The 13,924-nt window shown below is 34.2% G+C and overlaps 1 protein-coding gene across 2 annotated transcripts in view; it reads right to left on the reverse strand.

Moving 5' to 3' along the window:
- The window catches only part of LOC145283484 (tudor domain-containing protein 1-like), a 124,313-nt gene that overhangs the window by 65,359 nt on the left and 45,030 nt on the right, over positions 1-13,924 (reverse strand). For both annotated transcript variants that reach the window (XM_080132306.1, XM_080132305.1), the window contains 3 exons: positions 13,012-13,096; positions 10,963-11,379; positions 995-1,096 (listed from right to left, as the gene is read on the reverse strand). In XM_080132306.1, coding sequence (XP_079988432.1) covers positions 995-1,096; positions 10,963-11,379; positions 13,012-13,096 — 604 coding nt within the window. The remainder of the gene's footprint in view (positions 1-994; positions 1,097-10,962; positions 11,380-13,011; positions 13,097-13,924) is intronic.

The raw sequence follows: 13,924 nt of genomic DNA on the forward strand, positions 1-13,924 counted from the left end.
GACATACAATGGAGAATTAAACATTTTTTTTTTAGGAATTTAACTTTTAAAAAATTGGTTTTAAAAAAACTTGTTTTAAAGAACCATCTTAAATTCATGTTATATTTTGTATTCATATTGAAACGCTGATTAAGCAAAACTCTACTGGGGTGGGGGCCATATATAAATTAGAAGATTGTGGTGGGTTCTGGTTATATCTGTTCTTGTTCAGTAAAGACAAATCCTTCCAGACCGAGGCAATTTTAATCCAAATTCAAAGTGTCCCTTTTCGGAAACTCAATCCCCCCCCCCCACACACACACACTAAAAATTGACCTTGTCAATAACCATCCAAGTAAATAGGTAGAATGGGAACGAGGAGAACTCTGATGTAATGAAAAAATATTTGAATATCAAAGGTTTTTTAAACTTGTCTAGAAGTTTAGTTGCGTTGGTGATATGACATTGGAATACAGGGAAGTAAACTTAGTGCTGATGGAATAGCACAAGTTGGAGTAGATTGAGAAAGTTTAAATTTCATTAATAACCAGGGAAATATCATTGCTCTCAACCACAAGAAGAGTGTATCAGGTATGTGTATACAGTGTTTAACATCCGTTTTACATACTGGTATGGAATGTAAGGCTAGTGAACATTGAGGATATGTGTTGCAAAGATAAATTGTTATCAATAGTTATTTCATGTATGGAAGTAAAACTTTTTAATTCATATCAGTTGACTTATTTTCAGAGAATATAAAAATTTGTAGAAAATAAGTTTTTCTCTGCAAATTAGTTAATAAATTGTTATTTTTGTCTTCAGTACATTAACATTTATAGAAATAATTCACTAAATCACAAAGAGTTCTAATAAATCATATAAAGTTCTTAATAGCTATAATTGCAGGAAATACTAATAAAAAAAAAGCTACAATTTTATAATTTGTTGCCATGATTGTTATACTCTTGGTTAGCATATGCTTGTCAAGGATTTTTAAAATTGCATTTTCACTCACTTTGGCTAACTGTGTAACAAGATGTGTTGTCATGCGGACATTATCTTCCTCAATCAATTGGATATGGATCTCTTCACTACTCGCAACATTAGTCACCATCACCTGAACAAGATAGAAAACAAATGCAACAATAAAGCAAGAATGTAAAGTCATGTCATAAGAGTTAGACAATGAAATTTTCAATAAAAAATCCATTAAAAAAAATTTTAAATCTACTTTTTTGGGGGAGATTAAATAAATTTAAAATTGAACTTAAAGAAAAAACTAAAAACACACATATACATGGTTCTAGTAGTGTAACAGGAATTACGAAAATGTTGCCATACAATTTTACATTGCTTTGGGAACATCCCTTCAGATTTTTTCTCAGTGTTGACTTTGGGGGCCTTTTCTACAATTGAGTATGGTTAGCTAAGAAAGTTTTAGATTAAAGTTTTCCTTCTTCTAGATAAGTTGTCTTCCCACACTATTGAGCCATATCTCAGCAAACGCTTTATCTTAGCAATTAACATGGTGTACTATGCAATAAACAGAATGGTATGGGAACACTAATGTTTTACTTTTTTTAATCTTATTTTTTTTTTTTAAACTCTTATAAACCCCAAACTAGGATTGATTGATTGATTGATTGATTGATTTTACGGCATATCAACCTATGTGGTCATTTAATGCCGGAGTCCTTTTTTTAACTTTTTTTATTGGGAGGGGGGGGAATGACTTTTTCAGCCTTTCCTCCCTTTTTTTATAAAATTGAACTAAGAAATTAAATGTTGTATTTATACATGGATGTGTATATTTGGATGACTTTAAATTTCCTTAAATTTTCTTATATAAATTTACTTTCCTTAGGTATGCTAGAATATTTGCTGAGTTGACCTTTTCAAAAAGGTCTTCCATATTGCTTTCTGTATAATATAATTTTCTAGTTGGGGCAAGGTCATCACACCCAACTAGGATATGTTTTACTGTGAGTGTCTCCTGGCATGGGATGCACTCTGGCGCCGATTCTCCATTTAGTATATAAGAATGAGTAAAGTTGGTGTGCCCTATGCGCAGCCGAGTCAGTATCACATCTTCTCGGCGTGATCTCTTGATGTCCGGACATCGTTCCTTAAGTTCAGGTTTGATTGAGTATAATTTGTTGCCCTCTTGCTGACTCCACCGCAGTTGCCATTTTTCCTGTATGTATGCTTTTATCTGGGGTCTAAGATCAGTATGTGGAATCTTAAAATTGTCAGTTGGAAGGTGAGAAGATCTTTTTGCAGCTGTATCTGCCCTGTCATTGCCTTTGATCCCCACATGGCTGGGGATCCAGACAAGAATAATGTTTTTAGTAGTTGAAAGAATATTGATTTTTTCTATTAATTTTGTTGTTAGTGGATTTTCTTGTTTTTGATTTTGTATAGATAATAGGACTGATAGAGAATCTGTGAGAATGATGAAGTTTTTGGTGGTTTCCTCTGAAATTATGTTGAGTGCTAGATCGATAGCTATAGTCTCTGCAGTGAATATAGATGCTTCATTTTGAAGATTTCTCTTCATTGTGGTTTTATGGTACGTTGCTGCACATCCAGTGTGATTGTTGCTTTTAGACCCGTCTGTGTAGATAAAGGTGTAGTCTGAATATTGTAATTTTAAATGTTGAAGTTCGTCGTGGTATTCAATAGGGTTTGTGGTAGATTTGGACTTTTTGTTTAGGTTGAGTTTTATTTCAACTTGTTTCATGGTCCATGGGGGTGTTTTAGGCAGTATGAAGTTGTGAATGCTGGAGATTGGAATTTTCGATTCTTCAATGCTTTCCTTCATTCGGAGCCCGAACGTTTTGATAGTTTTTCTTCTCATGTTAAAGAGTTCTTCATATTTAGGATAGAAGGTACATTGGTATGCAGGGTTGTTTGGGCAAGACTTCAGTTTCAGTAAATATTGAAGGGCTAACTTTTCTCGCCTTAGATCTAGTGGGGGTTCGTGTGCTTCCGTGTATAGACTGTTCACGGGGGAAGTTCTGTATGCTCCTAGGGCCAATCTTAGGCCAGTATGGTGAATAGGGTCTAGGCTTTTTATATATGATGTTCGGGTTGATCCATATATGAAACAACCGTAGTCTAGCTTTGAGCGGACTAGTGCTCTGTAAAGTTTAAGGAGTGTTTCCCTGTCTGCACCCCAATCGGTATGTGCTACCACTCTCAAAAGATTTACAGCTTTGTTACATTTTTTTTTCAGATAGTTTATGTGTGGGATGAATGTTAACTTTTTGTCAAATAAAATCCCTAAGAATTTGTACTGGTCAGTAACGGGTATGGGCATTCCTTCCATGGTTAGGACAGGATCATTATGCATGTTCTTTAGTTTGCAGAAATGCATGCATTTCGTTTTTCTTTTGGAGAATCTAAATCCATTCTCTTCCGTCCATCTCATTACTTTGTTTAAGCACAATTGAAGCTTCCTTTCTATTATAGATATATATCTAGATCTACAGCATATTAGGAAGTCATCCACATATAGGGAGCAATCTACTCCAGGGTTAAGGTTTTTTACAATGTTGTTAATTCGGATACTGAACAGGGTCACTGACAGTATACTCCCTTGAGGTACTCCATTCTCTTGTTCTTTCAAGTCCGAGAGAGCTGTGCCAACCTTTATTCTGAACCGTCTATTTTTTTAAAAATTTTCAATAAAAATTGGCATTCTGCCTTTTAGTCCAAGCGCCTTCAGATCCCTTGTAACACCGTACTTCCACACAGTATCGTAGGCTTTTTCCATGTCAAAAAACACTGCTGTTAAATGTTCTTTCCTTACAAAGGCTTCTCTGATGAAGGTTTCAAGTCTGACTATGTGGTCTATTGAACTTCGGTTTTTCCTGAATCCTGTTTGAAATTCTGTAATAAGATTCTCTGTTTCCAGGAACCAGATTAGTCTTTTGTTTATAATCCTTTCCATGGTCTTACAAATGCAGCTTGTTAGAGCTATTGGCCTGAAATTCAATGGATCTGAGACGTTACTTGATTGGGATTGGATGTTTGAGTTTTCAGATTTGGGGATTGGTATTATTGTGGCCTCTTTCCAGGTCTCGGGTACGTTTCCACTGGACCATATAATATTGAAAATTTCAAGTAGGTATTTCATTGAGGCTTCTGGAAGTTTTTTGAGGATTTCATATGGAATTTCATCGGGCCCTGTAGCTGTGTCATGGGATTTGGTTAGCGATTCTTTTAATTCAGGCAAGGTAAGAGGTTGGTTGTATTTTTCAGTATTTTGTGATTTAAATAGAATTTTCTTTTTCTCTTCCTTTTCTCTAATCTTTTTGAATTTCTCTGTTTGTCTGTCACATGATGAAATTTTTGATAAATTATCTGCCATGTTATTGGAAATGTCTTTTTCATCGGTGTATATTTTGTTGCCTTTAGAGATGTGGGATATTGGTGTACTACTACACTTTCCTTCTATTTTCCTCATCATGTTCCAAACTGTTTTCGCCTTGGTATTCACATTAATTTTGGATATATAATTTCTCCAGGTTGTTCTTTTGGATTCCTTTATGATTCGTCTGGCTTTTGCTCTGTTGTTTTTGAAGAAATCCAGATTTTCGCTTATTGGATACTTTTCGAATTTTCTCAAGGCAGCTCGTCGAGCTCTGATGGCTTTTCTGCATTCTTTTGTGAACCAAGGTTTGTTGTGATTGTTGGTTTTGGTTGTTTTCGGTATGGTATTATTTGTTATGTTTGTGAGTGTTTTAATGAAGTAGTTCAAATGGTCATCTTCATCATTCTTTTCGATAATTAATTGGTTTTTGCACTGTTCCTGGAAGTCTTCCCAATCCACTTTATGTAGGTTCCATTTGGGTGTTTTTTGTTCAGTGCTAGTACTTAGACTTTCCAGGATGATTGGGAAATGATCACTCCCACAGGTGTCATTGTGTACTTTCCAGTCATAGTCCATATATATGGAAGGATCACATAAGGTAAGGTCAATGGCGGTGAAAGTACCTGTTGCTGGGTACATATAGGTGTAGTTTTGATTATTAAGGAGGCATAGATTATTTTTATTTATTATGTTTTCTATTTCTTTTCCTTTTTTATTTGTTTCTTTACTTCCCCATATTACATTGTGACTGTTGAGATCTCCTAGTAGAAAAAAGGGTTTAGGGAGTTGTTTTATTAATTGAGTTATCTCAGTTTCGTTGATTGTATCTTTTGGAGGGATGTATATTGAGCAAAGTGTTATAGTTCTATGTAGAGTCACTGAAACTGCAATTGCTTGCAAGTTTGTGTTTATATTTATTTGTCTTTGAGGGACTTCATTCTTCACAAGTATTGATGTGCCTCCAGAAGCTCTGTCCGTATCTTTATTTATGTAGTTGTAAGATGTGTAGTGTTTTATGTTGATGGTATTATTTTCTTTCAGAAAGGTCTCCTGTAGACAGACAAGTGCTGGGCTCATATTTGTTATTAATAATGTGAGTTCATTTTGGTTTGCTTTTATCCCTCTGATATTCCATTGTAATATTTTGTTCATCATTTGGAATTGTGTTCAACTTCCATCGTCTCCAATCCCTCAAATCTATTTTCTGTCGGAGTCCCTGTTCGAGATATAGATCGGGATCTTTCTTTTCCTGTTTTTGTTTGTTTTTGTTTTTTTGTCTGGGGGGATTTTTGATTCTTTTCTGGCTTGTGATGTGTTTGATGGTTGTTCGGTTGTTTTTGTAGAAATGGTTTGTGGTTTTGTTTCTTTTTGTGGTTCAGTAGTGTCTTTACTTAATATTATCCTTGGATTGGTTGCAGACATTGCACTATTCATTTTCCTCATTTCTTCTAATAGTTCTTTCATTTCCTTTATTAGTTTGCTTAGGACATCAATTTTCTTGTCAGTTGTATCCGTTACATGTATATGACCATTTTGATTGTTAATTGGATTAGTTTTTTTTGTTGCATCTGCATATGTTTTAGTTTCGATGATTTTCCTGGCCTCTGGGTAGGATATATTCTTTATATGTTTTAGTTTGGTCACTTCTTTTTCTCTTTTCCATATTTCGCAATATCTAGAGCCAGCGCCATGGTTTCCCAGGCAGTTGGCACACTTGAAATCTTTTCTGCAGTCAATGTGTGGACCACTTTCTCCACATCTTCCACACACTGGTAATCGTGTGCACCGATCTTGATGGTGTCCAAACTTCTGGCACTTGAAGCATTGGAGGGGGTTTGGAATATAAATTTCTACATTTATTTTCATATATCCGACTTTCACTTCTTTGGGTATGGTGAGGGAATCGAAAGTTAGTATATATGTATTGGTATTGATTTTCTCACCGTTTTTTTTAATTTGAACTCTGCGAACATCTAACACATTCTGTTTCTGTAAGTTTGTCTGGATTTCCTCCAAGGGACAAAGTGCAAGTTTGTGGCTTTTCACTACTCCTTTGCAGGTATTTAGGGCTGGATGTCTGTAGCATTTGACTTTGATGTTTTCAAATAATTTTAGTTTCAATATTTCTTTAGTTTGTTCTTCGTTATGGGTTTCTATTAGTAGGCTGCCGTTAAATTGTTTTTTAATAGACTTTGGTTTTAGAGTTTTAAGATTTTTTTCAATTTTAAAAGGTGATAGTTTGCTCAAAGGAGTTTCCTCCATTGATTCTATTACTACGAATGTTGAGTTCCTTGGTTTTATCGTCTCTTATTCAGAGCTACTGATGTCAGAGACATCAGAGTGGGTTCTCTTTGGGTGGTTGGGTGGTTTTTGGGAGGAATAAGCCATATATTTTGTTTTCTTTTTTCGTCATCTTTGTTCCCCACCCACCTCGGAGTCCTATTTGGGAAGAGCCTGGGGGGAAACCCATTCGCCCAGCCTCTACAGGGATACAATGATGATATAACCGACTTTGGTGGTATCATAATGATTATCTGTTCTCTCTTGATATTGCTATGGGATCTGTAGCAATCCTGAGGGGTTTACAGCCTCGTCATCGATATTCACACCTAATCGATTGACCCTCAGCCACCGCTTTCCATCATATATTAGGGAGTAGGGTTATTTGTGGGAGAGGGGGGATGTGTTGTATTAGTAGTGGGTTTTTGGAATGGGCAATATATGGTGGGGCTTGGCGTGACTGGCCGATTGGTCGGATCGGGCCTCTCCGACCGCCCGTCTAATCGAAGTAAGGGCCAAAGTAATGTGTTGCGGTGCCTAAACTTCTATGTATCCTGGTTTAGGTTCGCTCAATCACCAGGATCACGTCCTAAGACTTTACGGGTAGCAACCCACAGCTAACTGGTTGCCCCATTGAGGGATTTTTACCCTCTGCAGGGGGGGCAGTCGGTTTGTTCTCATGCCCTACCGACAGGGCAAAAAAATAAATAAATAAATAGATAATTTAATAGAATATATTTGTTTTCTTTTTTCTTTTTTTGTTGGGACCCTAACAGGTACTACCACTCCGGGTCAGGGTGGACCTGGGAGCAATGGCAATTAAGAGGTGGCTCCACACTCCCCAAGCCCGTAAGCTGGACCTCACCATCGGATGTAGTTTAAGGTCATATCCAGGACCGGGAGTAAGGTAGGAAAAAATAAAATAAAAAGGGGGGGGGGAAGAGGCTGTTGTTTTTGTTTTTGGTTTTGCAGAACATAATTAAGTTTTACAAAAAAGATCAGAAAACAAAAAAACGTCAATGTAGGTGCATTTCGTCTCAGGAAGCCACAGGGCAGCCTGATCTGGTAGCACCAGCCCAAACTAGGAAGAGCACCGCTTGGAAATAAGGGGCTTCCTTTCGGGATCATATCTACAAGAACACTATGTAGAGCAACAAGATGTCTTCACATTACACTTGAACTTCTACAGTTAGACAAGCATTGAATTTTGAAGTTTTTAACAGGCCAAGGGACAAAACTATTTGAGTAGAAGGCTTTCTGGCAACTAGAGATCTGAAATGTAAGCGTGGGATTTTGCTGCTTGCCGGGTTAGTCAGAGGTATTTATGGTGAGGGAGTACAAGTGTTACAAGTTTGTCAGATCACATTCCATAGAAATATTCGTAAAATCGGCACAGGAATGCAACATTGTGGCGATGGGACAGAGGTTGGAGCTTTGTCGATAATGTAGGACATATTAGGTCAGAGAATCGACGCCAAGCAAAGTAGTATTTTCCATTTTTAGTTTTGCATGAAAACTTAAAAATTTTAAATTCTGATCCCATTTTAAATCTTATTTAAATCTGTTTTCACCTACTTCAAGTTTCAATATTACACTCTTGAGAAGAGTGCTATCAGTCATAACAATCAGTGGTTGGAAAAATTTTTTATACGTTAAAAGGAAAGGAATAACCATCTATTATTGGACTCATTTTGGAGTTCATTTTCTATGAGTTCAGCCATTGCCTTGCAGGTGTGGTCATTTTTTTTTTTTTATTACATAAGAGTCGCCACTTATCAAGGCCTGGAGGTCACTTGAGGATAAGGGTTAATGAGTGTACAGTAATCAATGGGATAACATCGTAGTAATCGTTAATAGTGAAACTTTGGTAAATTAAATTACTTAAGGGGAACGGCTCATCAAAAACTTGTTAACTTTGGACTTGAAGACGACCATATTGTAGTCAGCTGGAAAGCAGGGCAACAGAAGAGTTTCACAGGCGTGCAGTTCTTAGAAGTTTTGTTCATGGAATCTATGTTTAGGTTTAGGCACAGATCAAGAGTGGGGGAAATTATTGATAGTAGTTTCAGCTAGCGAGGGGAGACCATAGTTTGGAGCTCAGACGAGCACTTACCATGAAAATAATGATAAAGCAGAGATAGGCTTGCAACATCTCTTCTGTAGGAAAGAGAAAAGGGCATTCCCCACTAGGTTGCAAAGTCTATTTTGAACTATCAAGGCAGGATAAGATCTTTCTAGCAGATGTGGCAACAGTACTCCATCATTGGCCGTACCTGGCTTTTATACAGATAGAGAATTGCATCAGTAGTGAGATATCTACTGAAGCGGAAGAAGGATCTCACCATTTTTCCAGCGGCCTTGGCAACGGATTTGATGTATGTGTTCCATTTCAGATCTGGTGTAAAGGTCAGACCTAGAAGCTTGTCAAAACATGGAACCTCTCCAAGACGAGAACCATTAGCAGTGTCAGAAATTTCGTGAAAATAGTGAATAATTCCACCCCATCTTTCCAAGCTTATAACTCCTCGAAAAATGTAATTCAAGCCCTAATTTTTTTTTTCAATTAAAGGAGTAAGGACCAAGGTTTTATTTTAAAAAAAAACAAAACAAAACAATGTGTTTTTTTTTTTTTAAAAAGGTTTTAAACTTCGGACTTTACAGGTAAATTTCTAAAAAACTGATTTTTTTTTTTGTTTTAAATTTGAATATATTATTTATTGACCTTTTCTCTTCAATTTGTGATATATAAACCTATTAAACATAAATTAATTATTTACTTTTTAATAGACATTTCAAAATGAGAGGCGTAAATTATTCGACCCCCTATCTTTCTAAGCTTATAACTCCTCGAAAAATGTAATTCAAGCCCTAATTTTTTTTTCAATTAAAGGAGCAAGGACCAAGGTTTCATTAAAAAAAAAAAAAAAAGACAAAAAGAAAAAATGTGTTCTTATAAAATAAGGTTTTAAACTTCGGACTTTACAGGTAAATTTCTAAAAAACTGATTTTTTTTTTTTGTTTTAAATTTGAATATATTATTTATTGACCTTTTCTCTTCAATTTGTGATATATAAACCTATTAAACATAAATTAATTATTTACTTTTTAATAGACATTTCAAAATGGGGGGGGGCGTGAAAATGGGGGGGCGTGAAAATGGGGGGGCGTGAATTTAAAAAAAACGTTTGTCTAAAATATTATATTCGGTTTATTGGAAAGAACATAAAATTTCACATTGACCCTGAAAATATCGTAAAAATAGAATCAATAGAAAAATTTTGATAGATTTTTAAAATTTAAAAATTTAAAAATATTGAGTTTAAAAATTGAAAAATATTGAGTTCGGAAAATTCATTACTGTTTTAAAAAAAAAATAAAAATATTTTTATTACTTTTAAAACAACTGTAATAGTTTATTTTGGAAGTATAATCCATAAAGAAAATAAATAACCCACTTTTAACAGAGAAATTACGAGATTTTTATATTGTATTCGCAGTTTCGTGTTAGGGGTGTCAAAAATTCCTACAAAAATTCTGATACTGCTAGAGAACCATTCATTTCAATTGATGCCAGATGAGGATCAAAGCGTTGATGATTTAAAGATAGAAGCTTGGTTTTAGATGCATTAAAATTCACCAGCCACCTCTTTCCCCATTACACCACATAAAAGAGAATCAGAGAGAACTTAATCATTTACGGCTATTGATGTGTTACCATAAACAGTAGTGTCATCAGCAAAAATGTCTACAAGTGATCTTAAGATGTGATTTGGGAGATCATTGATGTAGATCAGGAAGAGAGTTGGGCTCAAGATGAACCCCCTGAAGGACTCCAGCATTAATACTGTAAGCTTCGGATTTCTGTCTATCAACCACTTCTCTTATGGACCTATCAGAGAGAAAGGATTTAATAATTAAGACATTTCCAGCTATATCATAGCCATATCTTATCAAAGGCCTTCGATATGTCAAGAGCAATTGCCCTAGAAAGGAATCCTTCGAAAGATTCACTAATCCTATGAGATAACGGTTAGCACATCTGCTCTAGATCTAGCAGAACGGAAACTATACTGCATGTCACTAAGAAGGTTATTTTTGCTGAGGTAGTTGACTACTTCTCTATTTAACACAGATTCCAGCAACTAACTCATGATGCATAGGAGACTTATTGATCTGTAACTTAGAGGGAGATGACCAATCACCTGAATTCTTAAATACAGGGCATACAGATGAGGTTTTCCATTTCAATTTGCCTTCATCCTGAGAACAGCATGTGTCATGATTAATATCATTTATTATACCAAGATTAAAAAAAAAAAACCACTTACCTGACACATTTCGTTAAGTGGCAATTGTAGTTTTGAAGGGATTTTCATAGAATTAATAGCAACATTCGACTTCTCCTGAATCTGTTCTTTCTTTTGAATAACTGAGTTTGGCGGAGATTTTTGCTGTTTATTGAAACTTGGTTTCTGAATTTCCTCCATACTGTCTGATGGGAATTCCAGCTCTTTACCAGAAATTACTTTCGGCGATCGCCTTGATCGGTTGAAGGTTTTCTTCTTGTTTTTGCCACTAGAAGGTTTCTCTGGAGACATATCACTTTTGCTGCTTTGAGAACTTGAAAGATCTCTTGGAGATGATTGTCCAGGATTAAACTTTCTTTCCATAGGCATTTTTTCAGTTTCATCACTCCTGAACATTTCTTGATTTCTGTTATGCAGAGTCTCTTTAGAAGCTGAAGACTATTAAGAAAACAGAATTGGAAGATAACATAACTGAAAGATACTTAAATACACAGGGAAAAAGAAAAAGGCACTTCCGCATGACAGTGTCATGAGGCGACTGAGACGAGTTATCGACCCCTGTTCTTTGAATGAGAAATACCCTCTAACAGCCATTCTGTGAACCTCAAATTTAAACAAGTGTCTTCAAGAATGCAAAAATATATAACGAAATAACAAAAATATAGGAAAAGCAAAACATTTATTGTATGAAAAATATAATTCTAATGTTTTAATATTTTTTAAATGAGTGATTTATAAATGAAAATAAATGTTAAAAACATGAAACATTTATAGATTGTTTTCCGAATGTTTTTTCTTGTATGATTGTATAAAATGTAGTGACATTTTTTTTTCACAATAAGATTGTATGAAAAAAAATATTATTTTAGCAAAATGTAATTTTAGAAACATGAAACATTTTATAGAAGTTTAAGAATATTTTATTTGTTTTTCCACTGTAAGATTGTATAAACAGATATCAAAAGATAATTTTTTGTTTATCAATAGAGGGAAATATTTTAATATAGAAATTTTTATTATTAAAAATTTATAGAAATTTTTAATATTCTTCAATGAGTGATACGATTTATCGACCCCTGTTCGACTGGCATACACCCTCTATCGGCCGTTCTTGAAACTAAAATACACACATTCGCCTCATGGCACTGTCATACAGAAGTGCCAAAAATATTGAGTCTTTCAAAAACATTTTTGAAATTCAAAGCTGAAAGTCAAACTTATTTTCAGAAAGATATTAAATGCTGTTGAAAATATCAAATGCTGTTGAAAATATCAAGTGTTTACAAAACACGTCCATTTAAAATGGTGTCAGAATTTGAGATGAAGATTGATATGTATTATCTGAACTACTGTTATCACTTTAGCCGCTAGATTTACAACATTTCAGCCGATGTAACCTCTGATTTTCTATATTTACAACAATTCAGGCGATGTAACCTTTGATTTGCTATATTTACAACATTTCAGGCGATGTAACCTCTGATTTTCCTTAAATCTTGAATTTGAAAAAATCTTCTAAAAGCCACATTCTAGATACGTTCAACAAAGATCTGTTCTGAAAGTTTCTTTGTTTTCAAACTTTCACTATCTCTTTAGATAAGTCAGATAATCCCTGAAAATTTAATCTCAGATTTTATGGACATTTGAAGAAACGGGCAATTTCGGAATTTTCAATAGTTCAGAAAAACTTCATTTCTAATTTCTTAAAGTCAATCATCTGAATTTTCTGAAACATTTTGTAATTTACTAAAATTTCATCTAAAACAATGCTAATTTGGAATATCTTGTTACTTAAAAGCACTGTCTTGCAGAAATTTACATTCCTACATAATGGTTTCAATAAAATAGAAACAAAAGTATTAAAAATCTATATAGTAGTTGTGTTATTGAAAATGGCTCAAATCAAGTTTTATGATTTTTACTCTAAAACCTGAAAAACTAATGTGAATTTGTTTTTAAAGCAAGAAAAAATAAAATAAAAATGAAACTTCTTACATTTCATTGAAAAAAAAAAAAAAAAAAAAAAAAAACTTTAGAAATGTTCACAAAAATACAAAATCTTCAACTTACTGGAGGTTTATTATCCAGAATAGTTTCACCATTCAAGTCAACATCAAATCTGTCTGCTAATTCTTCAAGCGATGCATTCTGCAAACTGAAAATGTTGAAATATAAATAAAACATGTTGCAGTATAACCTGCAAATGTTTTTGAAAGACTCAATCCTGAAACAAAGGCTCAATTTACAATAAGCAAAATACGGTTAGGATTTACAATTAACAAAGATGATTGTAAATGAATAGGTTTTGAATTTAGTTTAAGAAAAAAAATGTTTGAAAATGTTTACAATATAGAAATAGTTAAAAAAAAAAGAAAAAAAGATTGACCTTTTTACATAAGTGATTGCATAAACAGGAACAATGCTTTGTTATTTTTAGATATAGATGTGAGTTTGAAAGAAGAGTTTACACAGATTTTGACAAGATCAAGAGTTGAGTTTTGAGTTAATGGAGACTTGCTCAAGAGAAATCACCAGTTTGCATCCTGGAATCTTAGAGGACATCACAGCAAATATGTAGAAAAAGCTATTCTATGGCTGCAGTTCTGAACATTGGAGATATGAAAATAGAACTACATCAAAATAAAGTTGTTCTGGTGTTCCTTTGGGTGGAAGTGAGGATCTTCTTTTGCAGAATATTCAAGACAAGTACACGACTTGGAATTGTAAAGAGGTTAGTAGTCTGTTACAGAATGGCCATGTTTTGATATCCTGTTTACTGTGAACTGTCTATTTCAATGTGTTAAACATCCCTCCACATGCACACAATGAAGCACATGTTTTATACATACATTTAAGAGACATGCATTTGACAAATCAGAACATTAGTTTATATATATATATATATATATATATATATATATATATATATATATATATATATATATACAGGGTGGGCCAAAATAAGGGTTCTATTTTTAAAAAT

The sequence above is a fragment of the Euprymna scolopes genome, chromosome 8 (genome assembly GCF_053919585.1).
Source record: "Euprymna scolopes isolate OS-2025 chromosome 8, ASM5391958v1, whole genome shotgun sequence".
Classification (NCBI taxonomy): domain Eukaryota; kingdom Metazoa; phylum Mollusca; class Cephalopoda; order Sepiida; family Sepiolidae; genus Euprymna; species Euprymna scolopes.